The sequence below is a fragment of the Gobius niger genome, assembly GCF_951799975.1.
Source record: "Gobius niger genome assembly, chromosome: 8".
NCBI classification, from domain to species: domain Eukaryota; kingdom Metazoa; phylum Chordata; class Actinopteri; order Gobiiformes; family Gobiidae; genus Gobius; species Gobius niger.
The window spans coordinates 2401403-2417678 of NC_136859.1; the positions used below are offsets into that span (position 1 = coordinate 2401403).

The following is a 16276-nucleotide window of genomic DNA, read 5'->3' on the forward strand; positions in this document are numbered from 1 at the left end:
ACCACACGGTCCACCTGGAGAGGTCAGCCCTCTCCTCACTGACCGCAACCGCGCATCAAACGAGCGCAGAGCGCGCACAGAGCCACGGGCACCTGCCCGGTGAATTTAGCCATAGGATTTAGCCTCACAGTAAATGTAGCTATCCGTTAGCTTTATAGGTTAGCTTATAGATGCTCTCACGTTTCACGCGGCTCAAATATAAAGCTACAGGCATCACAAAACTTGGATCAGTTTCGTGCTCAGTCTCAGCACAGTTGCGCGCCGTGTCAACTTTGTTGCGCAGACTGATGCATTAGCGCGCTGCAGCTAGCTACGAAGTAAAAGCAGTAAAAGTTCACTTGTCGTAATATAAAGCGGTGTAACTTTCACCTCAGCCTCAGCGCGATGTCTCATGCGGTTCATCGCCCTCAGTGATGCGTGTGTGTTGTAGCTGGGTTAGCGAGTAGACGAGCCTACGGTCAGCCGGTGGATAGGGGTGGCTGTTGCGCTGCCCAGGTGAAGTGAGCGAGCGCGGGGCGGAGGCTCACTTCACCTGGAGCTGGAGGCTCCTATGGCTGAAGCCACGGGGAAATGGCACATTTGGCTTAACAGCACCAGTGAACATTTTACAAGCCTCAGCCAGTGCATAGTTTATTTACACGTTACACGCCACATACACCCCCCCCCCCTTATTTATTTTTTATTGCAGATCTACACGATTCACATAAATGGCATTTTCCGAGGTCAAAACGGCAAATTTCGCCGAAAGGCGACAGATTTGCATGTATGAATACATGAAAGTTATGAAAAAGAGATTCTTAATCTTAGTGGTACTATCCTGTTTAAATAAAGGTCATATATGAGAGCTGTACTCACCTCCTGGCAAACTCTGACCGGTCGTTATCACCGCAAGGTTTCCCCAGACAGAGCCAGCCAGGTCTGAAGGTCTGTAGAGCCTTTTCTGTGGTCCTGTGGTCTGGCTTTGCTACAGCGCCCCCTGGAGGAAACATAAAGCACGTAATCATATAAAAAGCTAAAAGCGTTCAGCTCAACACATTTTAAAAGCTGGACAAAAATCTCATCTCGACTCCAGATCAAATGTACCTGTTTCTGATCAGCGGTGAAAGTCTGGTGAGTCGCTCCATAGTCACATGACGCTGAGGTCCTGAGGAAGCTGTCGAATACAGATATTTATGTAGAATTAGAAAAAAAAAATAGACTGGCTTAGCAGGCCCCTCCTGGAGCCGCCACCTTAACGTGGTGGAGGGGTTTGAGCGCCCGAATGATCCTGGGGGCTCTGTTGTCGGGGGCGTCGTGCCCCTGGTGGGGTCTCCCATGGCAAACTGGTCCTAGGTGACGGGTCAGACAAAGAGCGGTTCAGAAGCCCCTTATGAGAGACCAACAGGCCCGTGTTGAATCGTGAGGCCGTCCTTCTGTGGACCCACCACCTGCAGGAGGAGCCATAAGGGGCTGGTGCAATGTGATTTGGGCAACTCCAACAGCTGCCCCCACGACCCGGCAACGGACAAGTGGAAGAAAATGGATGGATGGATGGATGGCTTAGCAGGCAAAAAAGATTTCCTCATTTTTTTTTTTACCAAAAGCAGTTCACGAGCTTATAATTGAGCTACTCGTTACAATAAGCGTCAAAGAAAAGCGCTATGAGAGCACGTTTAATACATTCATATCATCACGTACCTGTTGGAGATGTTAAAAGGTGGATTCTCTGCTCACTCTCCTCCAAACCAGCTCCTTTTACACAGAATAATGAAAGAAAATCAACCTAAACGAACACTCTCACAGAACCGCAAATGTGAACGTTATGTTAGCTTAAAAACGTTGGGTTAGCAACTTCAGTTTCACCATAATATACAATAAAAGTACGAATATTTACGCAAAACTCGTGTTCAGCGTTTTCACAAGAAACAAGAAATATTTGTAGTTGTTATAAATGTTACTTTCTTGGCATTTTATTCGTGTAAATCACTAAAAAAGAGCGTTTTTTTTTTATCTCGAGAATCTTACCTCGCGCTCGTGCACAAAGACGTTACACTCATGGTTACACTGCGTCACTAAAGTCGAACTTTTTTTTTTTTTTTTCTTCATCTTCTTGTTCGTCAGTTTGTTGGTACGGCAAAAATCCTTGTACAAACATCAATAACAAAACACTTCTAACCCCTCATTCCCCTCGGACACAAGCCCATTACTGATTACTTTCTCCGAGCTGCGTGACGTGACGCATGTTTTTTTATTTTTTTATCTGAATTTATTTATTGTTGCAAACATTTATTTTATGAAATAGAACGACTGTTTAGGCACTTTTAGCGTTTATTTGACATTTAAATTAAAATTAAAACTATCATCACAAAAAAAGAAAAAAAAATCACTCCAGCGTGAGCTCAGAGACGTGCAGAAAGTACGTCAGAGCCCGGTGTCCGAAGCGCCAGCAGATTGAGTGCACTACATCTGCTAAAAGTTCGCTAAACTTCGGGAATAAAGTATTTCTGCGATGAAGACCGACCAAACTCATGAGACAGTGGAATATTCATGGATAAATACGAGTCAGATACTTTATATTTCCCATGGATTTTACATGAATGGCTTGGATTATTCGAGAGGAAGCTATCGGTCATTTAACAGCTCCAGCTAAAGGTAAGCAGCTAACGTTAGCATCTTTTCACCGTAACCGTTTATATTCAAGTCGTTTATTCATGAGAAATACGCAACACAAGACTGAAACAGCTGATTTACTTCAGTCGTGTTGTTTAGTTCAAAGACCTGTAGCTGTCAGGCTCTTTTCCGACTCTCGCAATGCATTGTGGTCTATATTGACCCGTTTAGTGACCATCGATGCTCACTACTTTTCGAGATGTATTGTGGGAAATTTCGAGTGGACAATTATTTCTCTCTGGACATTCAGACACCCCTACAAAATGGCGTGACCACTATATAGTCACTACATAGGGAATAGTGTGGACATTCGGATACAGCCCATGTAAGCCCAATCAGCATTGTCAGTGCGCATGCGTGGTAATATTCCATTTGAAAGCTAAGACCTGCAAAACTCTCGTTGCGTTTTTTAGTCATATTTTCATTGGTTTTTTTGCCACATTTTTAATCACATTTTCATTGCTTGTTTTTGTCGAGATTTTATCACATCTTTGTCATGTTTTCATTTGTTTTTTGTCCATTTGTTTTTTCTTTTTTGTCATGTTTTTGTCACGATTTTCTCACATTTCCATTGCTTTTTTATGGCGTTTTTGCCGCACTTGGTGTAATGGAACTGATCAAGGCACAGAAAAGTGACCAAAACATATCAATCATAACAAGGAAGTGGCTTAGTTGTGGGTCTTAACGTTCAAATGAGGCATTGGCCTGTAGTTTGTAAGCTCTATTTGAGAAGCTTTTAGATTTGGGTAGAGCCGAACTGGAGAAAATGAGACATTCTAAATATGTTTTTATGGATTTTGATGACAATTAGTTTTAGTAAATGGTGTAGTTGTAAGGCTTAGTTGTATAATAGCAGCAGTGGCCTCAGTTAAAGAAAAAGTAATACAAATATCAGTGCCATAATATAGTCTTGATTGAGGCATCGTGGTTGTGTCGTCTCATTCCAGTCTAATTGATTTTGCAGCAAGACAATTAGGCCGCTCAGATCAATAGTGGCTGAGGTCTAACAGACTGTCTGAGGAGAATTAAACTGATTAGAAACTATGTAGACCACTTTCCATCCGAGTCTGTGCTGTTAATGAACATCATTGTATTTTCTCAGAGACATTCAAGGCTGATTACGTCACATACAATAGGTTTAATAATAGGCTTCATTAAACCTATTGTATTTTGCTATAAAGCTCTCAGTGTTTGTTAACCCCTTAACTCCCACCTGAACTGAGCACATTTTCTCCAGTTTGGCTTTACCCCAGTCCAAAAGCTTCTGGGAAAAAGGTAAGGAAATAGCAACAAAACTGAGACAAAAACAATGACAGAAATGTGGAAAAAAAGTGAGAAAACTTTGACAAAAAGTGACGAAAAATGGACAAAAAAGTGACAAAAAATGACAAAAAAAAGACAAAATTTGAGAAAAAATGGACAAAAATGTGACAAAAAATGACAGAAAAGCAAAAAAAAAGCAAAAAAAAAGACAAAAAATGTGACAAAAAATGACCAAAAAAATGACAAAAATGTGACCAAAAAAAGACAAAAATGTGACAAAAAATGACCAAAAAAAGGACTAAAATGTGACCAAAAAAAGACAAAATTTGAGAAAAATGTGACAAAAATGTGACAAAAAATTACAGAAAAGCCAAAAAAATGACAAAAAATGACCAAAAAAATGACAAAAATGTGACGAAAAAAAGACAAAAATGTGACAAAAAAAGATAAAAAATGTGACAAAAATGTGACAAAAAATGACCAAAAAAATGACAAAATTTGAGAAAAATGTGACAAAAATGTGACAAAAAATTACAGAAAAGCCAAAAAAATGACAAAAAATGACCAAAAAACTGACAAAAATGTGACGAAAAAAAGACAAAAATTTGACAAAAAAAGATAAAAAATGTGACAAAAATGTGACCAACAAATGACAAAAATGTGACAAAAAATGACAAAGTTACAAAATGAGTTGAATACCCCCCCCCCCAAAAGATGGAAAAAAATCTGATGACGTGAGGAAAAAGATCAATTTAGATGAGTTTTGTAGATCTTAGCTTTCAAATGTGGTGTTACTCTGGCCTACAGGATTTGGGTAAAGCTAAACTGGAGAAAATGCTCTCGGTTCAGGCGGGAGTTAAGAGGTTAAAAGATAAAATTGCTACTGCCTGTTGCTGATGTACCGAGGAACCAGGGTCACCTATTCACTCTCATTCATACACCAGTGTGTGCCGACCCTGGAGGCCAGGAGGGGGTAGTGTCTTGCCCAAGGACACAATGACAGAGGACACCTGCGGGAGCTGGGATTCAAACTCCCGACCTTCTGGCTGTATATCATAATCTGCTGTACATTATGCAGTAATATTCACCATTACCGCCTGTGAGCAGCAGGGGGCAGCAGAAGCATGTAGAGAAAAGGTGCCACAATAAGAGAAACCAGGTAAGCGCTGCTAATGCGATGTAAATATAGATTTTATTGAAAGCTTTCCCTGATGTTACATGCATTGTGTTAATTTTCTGAACTTTAAACTAGATAAAGTCGGGATTACTTTATGCTTTATGTCTACAAGCCAATCATTCATCCAGTTTTTTCTACTATTTTGCACATCTTTTTAAACTGATCTTTTGGACCTTTTTGTAGCGCAATGATTCTTCTGTCAGAGTTTGCTTATTGAATGAATACTATAGAGTAGTAAATAAACGTCACTATCGTAAAGTTAAAGTGACTGGAGAGAATCAGCCAATCAGAGACGAGCGTGTGAGAGAAAGAGAGAGAGAGAGAGAGAGCGTGTTGTGCCTGTGGGGCTCGTGAGAGGGACAGAGAGCAGACTTCAGAAGACCTCGGAGCAGATCCAGACCTACAGAGGAGCCCTTAGTACAGAGGAGTCTACAGAGGAGCCCACAGAGAGGAGTCTACACAGAGGAGCCCACACTACAGAGGAGCCCACAGAGGAGCCCACACTACAGAGGAGTCTACAGAGAGGAGTCTACAGAGGAGCCCACACTACAGAGGAGCCCACAGAGGAGCCCACACTACAGAGGAGCCCACAGAGGAGCCCACACTACAGAGGAGCCCACAGAGGAGCCCACACTACAGAGGAGCCCACAGAGAGGAGTCTACAGAGGAGCCCACAGAGGAGCCCACACTACAGAGGAGCCCACAGAGAGGAGCCCACAGAGAAGCCCACAGAGGAGCCCACACTACAGAGGAGCCCACAGAGAGGAGCCCACAGAGGAGCCCACACTACAGAGGAGCTCACACAGAGGAGCCCACAGAGAGGAGCACACACTGCCCACACCACAGAGGAGCCCACAGAGGAGCCCACAGAGAGGAGCCCACAGAGAGGAGCACACAGAGAGGAGCCCACAGAGGAGCCCACAGAGGAGCACACAGAGAGGAGCCCACAGAGGAGCCCACAGAGGAGCCCACAGAGGAGCCCACACTACAGAGGAGACCACACCACAGAGGAGCCCACAGAGGAGCCCACAGAGGAGCCCACACAGAGAGGAGTCTACAGAGGAGCCCACAGAGAGGAGCCCACACTACAGAGGAGCTCACACAGAGGAGCCCACAGAGGAGCCCACAGAGGAGTCCACACCACAGAGGAGCACACACAGAGGAGCTCGGAGCTCGGCCTGAAGGAGCGAGATGCCGGTGAGACGTGGACACGTGGCGCCGCAGAACACCTTCCTGGACACGATCATCCGCAAGTTCGAGGGACAGAGTGAGTACAGACACGTGTTTAACATTTACTTTTATAGTTTCAGTGAAACGAATGTTCACTATCTGGGCCTGACAGCTCTGTTCATCTTTACCACCTATTTTCATTTACTTTGACGAAAATTTCATTCAGTTTTTGTCGAAATGTTTTTTTTTTTACCTAATATTAGTCAATTAAAAATATCATTTAGATGTAGTCGACTGAAGCGAAAGCTAATTTACTCAACTTTACTTTCATATAATTGTTTTCAAACATCTGCCTCATGTTGCTTCTCCCACATGGACGAAGCACCAGAGCTGTAGCAGCTAAATAAATATTTACTCAGTAGTAACGTTACTTTGAGATCATTTTACTCAAAAACAAGTAAAAGGCAGTGACCAAAGTACTGACTCAAGTGAGAGTAACAAAAAGTACTGGGAGTAACTGAGTGAAAGTGTGATTTACGATTCAGTCGTGACACAAATGATAAGAAACAAGACATGAGATTATGTTAAAATCCTCGTGTAGGAAATGGCAAAAATAATAATAATTCTGTTGGTTGAATAAAGTCCATGAAAGACAAACTACATCTATTTTATATCACATGAAACTTTAGCTGTTATAAACTGTTATATTTATTGGCCCAGCTATACAAAATTGTTGTTGAATAGGCATTAAAGAGGGGATATTCTGCTTTGTACAGTCCCATAGCACCAGTCTATATCACACTACAATGATGACAAACCTTCTGTTGGTCTGTAAATGCAGTAAATTAGAATAACTGCCTTGTATAAAATGTCTCTCTCAAAATGGCTGTAGTGAATGTCTTGAAATAGGCCTCTGTCTCTTTAAGAACCTCTGAGCCTTTCCGACACGCCCCCTCCACACGCTGTCTGTGGCATCAGTGGGGAGGGGGTTCTGCTGAGGAGCAGTGGTTGGTTACTCGGCTGATGACGAAAGCTCGGAGGCGTCTCCAGGAGGTGGGGGCGTTCCTAGGAGGACTCAGGCAAACCTATCCCTAAAATGGTCGCCATCAGAGTTTTTACTCAAAAATACGTGAATGTGCCAAGGCAACACTTCAGGCATGTTTTTAATGAGGGAATGACATAATAACATGATGGAAAGCTTGAAAAAGTCCATTTTGCATAATACCCCCCTTTAAATAAGCCACAGAAGCTGAAATAATGAAGAAAAAAACAACAATCTTAAAGTAGTGATTCTATACCTTTACCATTAATATCAATAGAGATGTGGGGGCTTCGTGCCCCTGTAGGGTCTCCCAGGGCAAACAGTTCTAAGTGACGGGTCAGACAGAGAGCGGGTCAGAAGCCCCTTATGAGAGACCAACAGGCCCGGTTTGAACCATGAGGCCGTCCTTCTGTGGACCCACCACCTGCAGGGGGCGCTATAGGGGCTGGTGCAGCTCCAACAGCTGCTCCCACGACCCAGAAACGGACAAGTGGCAAGGCAAGTTTATTTGTAGAGCACAATTCATACACAAGGCAATTCAAAGTGCTTCACAGTTGCATAACTATAGGAAAACAAATACAATCAATAAAAACATCAACATAGAATTAATCAATTAAAGTAAGAGGCAAGAGTGTCTTGAGAACTATTTTAAGTCTTGTTTTGACTCACTCTGTTTTGAGCACTATTTTTTCTTAAGTTACCTAAGCTCTGTTTTGTCGCTCCTTCTCCTCTGGACATCAACATAAAATTAATTACAGTAAAAGGCGAGAGTGCAGATAAAATACTTTCAGTCATATGCACGGGCAAAAAGAACTGTGTTCAGCCTGGATTTGAACATTGTCAGAGTTGAGGCCTGTCTCACATCCTCATGGAGACTGTTCCAGATTTTAGCTTTAGCCTCAGCGTGTTTAGTCCTGACTCTGGGAACCACCAGGAGGCCCCTCACTGAAGTTCTCAGGGCCGAGACTCAAGTGGATGAAGTGGACGAAGTGGAGCGCCACTGGTGTAAAGAAGCAAAAAGCCTGTCCCGGCTAAAGAAAATGTGCCGCCAAACCGATATGAAGCTCACATGTTTTTAGCCCCTTCCTTTACTTTTTAGTTTAATGAGTAGACCAAACTGTAGGTTTTAGTCACAGCTTTAGTCTATTTGAATTTTGAGTCTAATTTATGGTCCACAGTATTATTACTTTGGTTAAAATGATGCCTCTCGTACGTGTAACAAGTGATCAAAAACGGATTCCCTTTTCTCCAATGTCCAGCACAGGAACAATGCTTTAAAAGTCGCCACGTTTTTACTTTGTAATGCACTCGTCACGATTCTGAAGATGTTGTAGATTCCTTGTTTAACCTCTTAACGGATCCCATTTTCTCCAGTTGGCTTTACCCTAATCAAAAAGCTTCTTGGGAAAAAAGCACCAAAACAGCCACAAAAAATGAGAAGAAATTAAGGATGTAAACGCAACAAGACTCAACCAAAGAGTGACAAAAAATCAACAAAAAAATGACAAAAATTCAACAAAAAAAGTAACAAAATTCAACAAAAAAATGACAAAAAGTCAACAAAAATGTGACAAAAATTCAACAAAAATGTGACAAAAATTCAACAAAAAAGTGACAAAATTCAACAAAAATGTGACAAAAATTCAACAAAAATGTGACAAAAATTCAACAAAAATGTGACAAAAATTCAACAAAATGTGACTAAAATTCAACAAAATGTGACAAAAATCCAACAAAAAAGTGACAAAATTCAACAAAAAAATGACAAAAAGTCAACAAAAAAAATGTGACAAAAATTCAACAAAAAAGTGACAAAATTCAACAAAAAAGTGACAAAATTCTACAAAAAAATGACAAAAACTCAAAAAAAAAATGTGACAAAAAATCAACAAAAAAGTGACAAAATTCAACAAAAAAATGACAAAAACTCAAAAAAAAATGTGACAAAAATTCAACAAAAATGTGACAAAAATTAAACAAAAATGTGACAAAAAATCTACAAAAAAGTGAGAAAAACTCACAAAAATGGGAAAAAAAAGAAAGAAAGAAAAAACATACAAAAGGTGACACAACACATACAACAATGCGAGGAAAAAGATCAGTTTCAAATGAGGCGTTATAACAGCCAAAGAGGGCAGAATGCGTTTGGTTTAGGCGGGTGGCAAGAGGTTAACTGCAGTTATAACTTTATGCATGAAGAGCAGCGAGTGAATTCCTCAACTATGAGATTAAAAAACCCAATCTTATTGTACGTCAGACAGATTTATGTGTCTGTATTAAAGGGCAGTGCAGCGGCGCATCAGAACAAAAGGATCTTAACTGTATTTGCATTCAGCCCCGGCCGATGCTTCATTGAGAGTAGTATTTGTTGTGTGGGAGTAGATTGTGGTGGTGTGTGTCGCAGCCGGAGCAGGAGCCGTGTATTATGTGTCTGTTATTAGATCTTTTCCTGACAAATATCCTAAAGAAAGAAAGTGAGACGTGAGAAGGCTTGTATTACAGTCACATATATACTTTTCATCAGCTTTTTTTGGAAGCTCAGGCCTTGTCCACACGTAGCAGAGGATCTAACAAAATGATCATCCACCAAACCGCAGATTGTCCCTAAAAATGAAGGTTTAGAAGATTTAGGAAAACTCTGGTAATGCGTTTAGACCAGGGGTAGGCAATGTCAGGCCCGGGGGGCAAATCCGCCCTCCAGCACAGAACCTCTGGCCCTCAAGGTGATTGTGAGAAACATTATGACACAAATCTTAAAGTACTTTAACATTTTTATGGGAGAAATACTGTCAACGCACCCAACTAGGTCATATCATGTACAACTCTGGCATTTGTAGAAAGTGCACTGGAAAAAAATAAATACAAAATTATAGAAGAAATGACAGAAATGACAGGGATTCAATCTAAAGTTTCAGTAGATTTGGTCTGGTTTTAGATCAGATAAAACATCTTATCACCAATGGAACAAGTCATTATTCCCTTAACTCAGATCATATTGTATAATTTCAAGTGAAAAACAAATCTTTTTAAAAGTAAAAGTTCATTTGTCTGATTTCAAAGTGGGTTTTTATGTTTGTTCCATTGGCATCAGCATTTGTATCTTTATCTTAGATTAGTCCAAACAGACTCAAATTCAACATAAAGAACCTTTTTTCAAGCAATTTTAAGTCATTTATCTCATTTCAGATGGTCATTTTTCCAGTGTAATGCTTTACTGTGGCCTAAAAGTGGCGGCTTCGGCCCTCGGTCTTTTTACAAAGAAAAAAATTGTCCCTCCGTTAAGAAAACTTGCCGACCCCTGGTTTAGAGTTTGAAGTCCTGGTGACACACGGCGGCCTCTGTTTACATTGAATTTATGGTGCACATCAGAAACAGCAGGATGTCCCGAAACTGTGTTTGTTTTAACGATTCTTCAGGCGCTTTTTGCTTAAGTTCTGCTTTGTGTCGAAGGAGCACTTAACAGTCGGTTGTTATACGACAAATAACCCTCACACGTCCGACACGGCGCCGAAGAGTCAACAGCGGTTTTGGGTCAGACCGGGACGTATTTCTGCTGGAGAACTTTGAGATGGGCGGACTGGCCATATGTCTATTCTGGAAGAGCACAGAAGGGCCACCAGTCCCGCCTCAACCGAGCTTTACCCAAATCTAAAAGCTAAAAAGAAAAGCATCAAAATAGCGAGAAAAAGAGGATGAAAACAAAACAAAAATGTGCTGGAAAAGCAACAAAAAAGTGACAAAAAAATTTGATGAAAAGGCAACAAAAACATCAGAAAAAACACGGACAAAAAAGCTACAAAAACAAACAAAAAATGATAGAAAAGATAATGAAAAAAACAACAAGAATATGACAAAAATGACATGACAAAAAGTTTCCATCACTTTTGTAGGTCTTAGCTTTCAAATGAGGCGCTGAATTGTTGATCTCCAGTCGAGAAGCTTTTAGATTTGGGTAAAGCCCAGTATAAAGAAACATGAATCTAAAAAGAATTCCGTGGAGTATGGTGTGCCACAAGGTTCAATTTTGGGACCATTATTATTTATTATTTATATGAATGATTTTGCTTCTGTTTCTACGACCACCTTTCCCGCTCTTTTTGCTGATGATGCCGATCAAAAAAATAATAATAAAAAGCCCAACTGGGGAAAATGCACTCGTTAGTGTTAAGGCAGGTGGTAAGAGGTTAAACTCCCACCTGAACGGATCCCATTTTCTCCTGTTTGGCTTTACCCTAATCAAAAAGATTCTTGGGAAAAAAGCACCAAAAATATGACAAAAATTCAACAAAGATGTGACAAAAATGTGACAAAAATTCAACTGAAAGTGACAAAAAGCTCAACCAAAAAACGACAAAAATTGAACAAAAAACTCAACAAAAATGTGACAAAAACTCAACAGAAAAATTACAAAAATGAAAAGAAAAAAAGAAAGAGAAAACATACTAAAGGTGACACAACACAGCAACAACGCGTGGAAAAAGGTCAGTTTTGTGGTAGTCCATGGGCCAGACCAAATATCGGTACCGAAAAGGTGGCAAAGGCTATCGTTGATTTTTAAGTAGGTCCATGTCTGAGGTTTATATTTTTGTATGATTCTTTTCAGAGTTACAGCTTTATCATAGTTTTCAGCTGTTGAAGTGAACCAACGCCATGTCAAAAAAGTCGCTTTTGACACTGGTCCTTTTTTTGGTTGAGGCCATTTCCAGCCCATTAGATACTGATTTACACCATTGTATTTGGTATCATTGTAAAGAAGACATTTTCATGTTTCATTTGAGCCCAAATGTACTACTCTGTGACTATTACCGTGGTAACCATAGCTCCTCAAACTCAAACCTGAGGAAATTTTTTCACCATTTTCATAAAAACAGTTTTACTATGTTTAACGCTGTTTCTTCAAAGAACATCACAGAGACAAATGTTTGATACTGGGCAACTCTCTAGACTCTGAGGATTCAGGAAATGTATAACATGTCAGTACTTTCTCAACTTAAGGCCTCACTGTGAGCCCCGAAGTAAAAGAATGTCCACCTCACATGAGCCTCTCCCATTGAAATGAGCCTATATCTGCCATTCTAAGGTTGGAACAGCTGGTGAGACTTTCTGTCCAGGACAGGCCAATGCAACTTAAAATTACATTTGTGGAGAAGAACAGCTCTGTATTTTCAGCAAAAAGTTGTTTATCTATTTTATATATTGTAGATATTTATCATATAATATGCTATATACACACAATGCCATTCTGTTTCTTTCACTACTATACGTAGTCCTGTACATTTGTCTAAAATGTCTCAATAATCCAAGATAATTCCAAAAGTATGTCTTTGTAGACACCACATGGTTGTGCCAAAAAAGACCATATTTTACACTAGATACTAACTTAGTTGTTAATGTTGAATTTGAAATTGAAGTTGAATTTGAAGTTGAATTTGAATTTTTCATAAACCACACATTTGAACAACATCCTTGTTTACTGATTAGTAAGTTAATAAAGTAAAACATTTTGTAAGGTCATTTCAGTAAAGTTGTTTTATTTCATTACAAATAAATAAAATATAGTAGTATGGAGATGGTGAGGTGTGAGGTGTTATAGATTATAACCAGGACATGAAGAGTCAACTCAAAACTAAAGCTTAGCCTCATCCAGAACTAAATCACAGAGGAATTTCTCCAGCTTTTCTGTTTTTTTGTGTATGTGCTGTATTAATGTATTTGAGTTTTTTTATGTTGTGTAATTTATTTATTTTCTTCCCAGGCATATTGAGTCTGTGCGCATGAAATATGCTGTATAAATGAATTATTAGTTTTATGGACAGAAAGACACATCCAGGAACCGGAGGGTGTCCGGTTTGGGAACCCCAGGATCTCAGGTGTTGTTCTGTTGGTTTCATCAAATCAGGACCTTCAGCTGCCCTGGGGCAGTTTGCAGCCAAGTATGAAGTGGGATGAGTATCAGCATCTCCAAATCTGAGGCCATGGGTGGCTTCCCCTCTACAGGTCGGTGGAGAGGCCTTGCCTCAAGTGGAGGCGTTCAAGTATCTCAGTGTCGTGTTCACGAGTGAGGGACGGATGGAGCGTAAGATCGATAGACGGATGAGTGCGACATCGGTAGTGATCGTTGTGTCGGACTGTTTTGGTGAAGAGGGAGCTGATTTACTGATCGATCTATGTTCTGCCCTCACCTATGGTGATAAGATCTGGGTAATGACCGAAAGGACAAGGCCGCAGATGCAGGCAGCCGAAAGGACTTTCCTCAGTCACCTAAGAGGAGCTTGGAATAGAGCCGCTGCTTCTTCCCATCGGGGAGAGCCATCTTAGGTGGCTCGGGGACACACTGTCTCTATGTGGCCTGGGAAGCTTCGGGATCCCTTCAAAAAAGCTGGAGGAAGTGGAGAGGGATGTCTGGAAATCTCTGCTTTGCTGCTGCCTCCATGACCTGACCATGGGTTAATTATCTTACCACCAAGTGTGGACTGAATGAATTCGTTTGGGCGACTTGTCTCATGTGAAGAGTATTCCATATACTCATACTCTATCCTTTCTTCCCTAGTTATGAACTATATCTCAAGATATTTTAACTTGACCACTCAAAGCATGCCTCCTCTAAAACCCCAGACCTCAGACTTGCCGATGCCAATCCTTGGTGCCGTTTACAAAGTTCAAGGGCCAGATCTTGTGACTGGCACAGTCCGTGCGCAACTCTAAACGCAACGTGGTGCACATGCGATCTTGCATGTGGCGCAGGTTTTGCGCTAAAGGCTGTGCTGCAAGGGAGAGGGCGTTGTTTAAGAAAAAGAGGCCGACTGAGGCGTGGTTCATTATAAGCAGCACTCGCGCTGCTCTTCTGTGGCAGCCTTCACATTATGTTCCTCTTTACATCGCGCTGACTTGTCTTCTTCTACGTCATATTGAAAACAAAAGCGAAATTGCCTTGAAAAGTCTGTTTGAGCGTAGGATACACACGGCCTACTTTGATACAGTAGATCAACACACACACCCCTAACACCAAACACACCCCTACCACCAAAACAACAACAGTTTTCCACAAATAAACCACTCATGCCTCAAGTGCCACAACACCAGGTCTGATCTGCTTTTTAAGGAGACATTTCCATCGTGTGTCAGTCTTTACCTCCTGATGATGCTCCTTGTGCAGCCACAGCTCAGTCCAAAAGAAAGAAGCGCATTATACAGGGCGCATAGCAACGTTTTTTTTTTCCAATTCAGCCGCTCCAAGAATCCTGCGGCTGTAGGGCAAATGTTCCAATACGCTACAGTTTTCTTGCAGCTGCTGCATAACTCTGACCCCTCTGCAGCCGATATGATAGTTTCTGATCAATTAAATCCTGTACATTTTGTAACTTTGCGCATTCGAACGGTGTCCAACGTGAGGCTGCTGCCTCTCTGTCCCGCTCGCTCAGCTTGGATCTGCAGCAGCGGAGGAACACTTTTATTTCTTTAATCTTTATTAAACATTGCACGCTGCATCATGCATGTTACGCGTTTACAAGAGAACCCTCCCCTCGCTGAGCCACCTCTGCAGGGCTCAGCATCACCTCGGGCTGACAATAGTTATATCGAGCTCAGTCAAATGCAACTAGAAAACTGTCTCTTGGGAGCTCAGCAGGCTCCACCTCTGAAAGCTCTTGTTGCCTCTTGTGCACATTTTATCTCAATACCAGCATCTTTTATGTTAATGGAAGAAACCAAAGCATCCAAAGAAAATCTGTCCACACAGACAGAGGATGTAAACTCCACACAAAAACACCTATATTGAGCTTCATACTGAGAGGTAAGACAACGCTAAGCACTAAGACTAACCACTGAGGGCATGCAATCTCTCCTGCGCATTCAATAATTTTTGGGCCAGATCTTCCACCTGGCGCAAGGACAGCGCTGCTCCAAACAAGACAAGACCCACATTATTTTCCTAGCTTGCATGGTGCTGCCTCATGTTCTTCCTTTAGAGTTATGGGCTTCTATAAGCTCTATCAGATCAAACAAAAAACTTGAGCTAACCACTGTCTGTGTCTGAGAGAAAAAGATGTAAAGCCGGTCCTGCTGTCTGTACTCAGCCGAAATTCACCCCCACTTCTCCCTTGCCCCTTCACAGTCGCAGAGTCTGGTTGGAAGAAAACATAACATTGCTATTGGCCACAGGTCGCCATTGTCAACTGTTGCAGGAAAAGCTTGGTTCTTGCATAACCAACTGTCTAACCAACTACAGTTTGTGTCTCTGGCAGACAGCTCTCCCAGATCTCCCTCAGCTGCAGGAGTTATGCAGGACACAGACCTGTGGCTGTGTTTAAGCTGTAGCTAAACTTACAATTTCCACAACTTCTTGGACATAAAGGTATTCCCTTCACCCTTTTCTATCAGCATAATGTTTTTTGTACAAGGGGATTCAAGAGTGACTGAATGTCTAGCTGTCGCCTCACAGCAAGACATTCCTGGGTTGGATATCCCAGGCCATGTGGGACCTTTCTGCATAGAGTTTGCATGTTCTTCTTTTTGTTTCATGTCCCCTGAGTCAATTTTCTGTAGAATCCACTTCTAGTATGGTAGAACACCTTGGTACTTCTAACCTAGCTTTTGGCTCAAAATCTAGCAATAGTTAACCCCCTTTTGTCTTTGTCCCCAGGGCCATTCGACTGCACAACTCTCTGGAAGCAAAAGACAATGGTGTCTGCAATGTTATATTGCTAGAAACTTTATTTATTTGCCAATTACCAATGTAGAATTATGTGGTTTCAGTAGTGAATGAGTGAAAGTGATTGAGTGAGTGCATAAACAGTGTATAGGCTACATAATATGTTGTTGTTTTTTTTTTACAATTTAGTATCAGGTTATATAATACAGAATAACTGTAATTTTTATAAATGTATTTTCAAGTTGCATTGGCCTTTCCTGGACAGAAAGTCTCACCAGCTGTTCCAACATTAGAATGGCAGATATAGGCTTATTTCAATGGGAGA

At 41.2% G+C, this 16276-nt stretch overlaps 2 protein-coding genes across 2 annotated transcripts in view; both read left to right on the forward strand.

Moving 5' to 3' along the window:
* Positions 1-6271, forward strand: part of LOC306966785 (uncharacterized protein) — a gene marked incomplete at both ends in the record, with an annotated part of 30899 nt that extends 24628 nt beyond the window's left edge. Inside the window, 1 exon segment of the mRNA XM_079561602.1 lies at positions 5447-6271. Coding sequence (XP_079417728.1) covers positions 5447-6271 — 825 coding nt within the window.
* The window catches only part of LOC306966786 (voltage-gated inwardly rectifying potassium channel KCNH2-like), a gene marked incomplete at its 3' end in the record, with an annotated part of 115157 nt that continues 105141 nt past the window's right edge, over positions 6261-16276 (forward strand). The window contains exon 1 of the mRNA XM_079561603.1: positions 6261-6356. Within this exon, the coding sequence (XP_079417729.1) occupies positions 6281-6356 (76 nt within the window). The 5' untranslated portion in view covers positions 6261-6280. The remainder of the gene's footprint in view (positions 6357-16276) is intronic.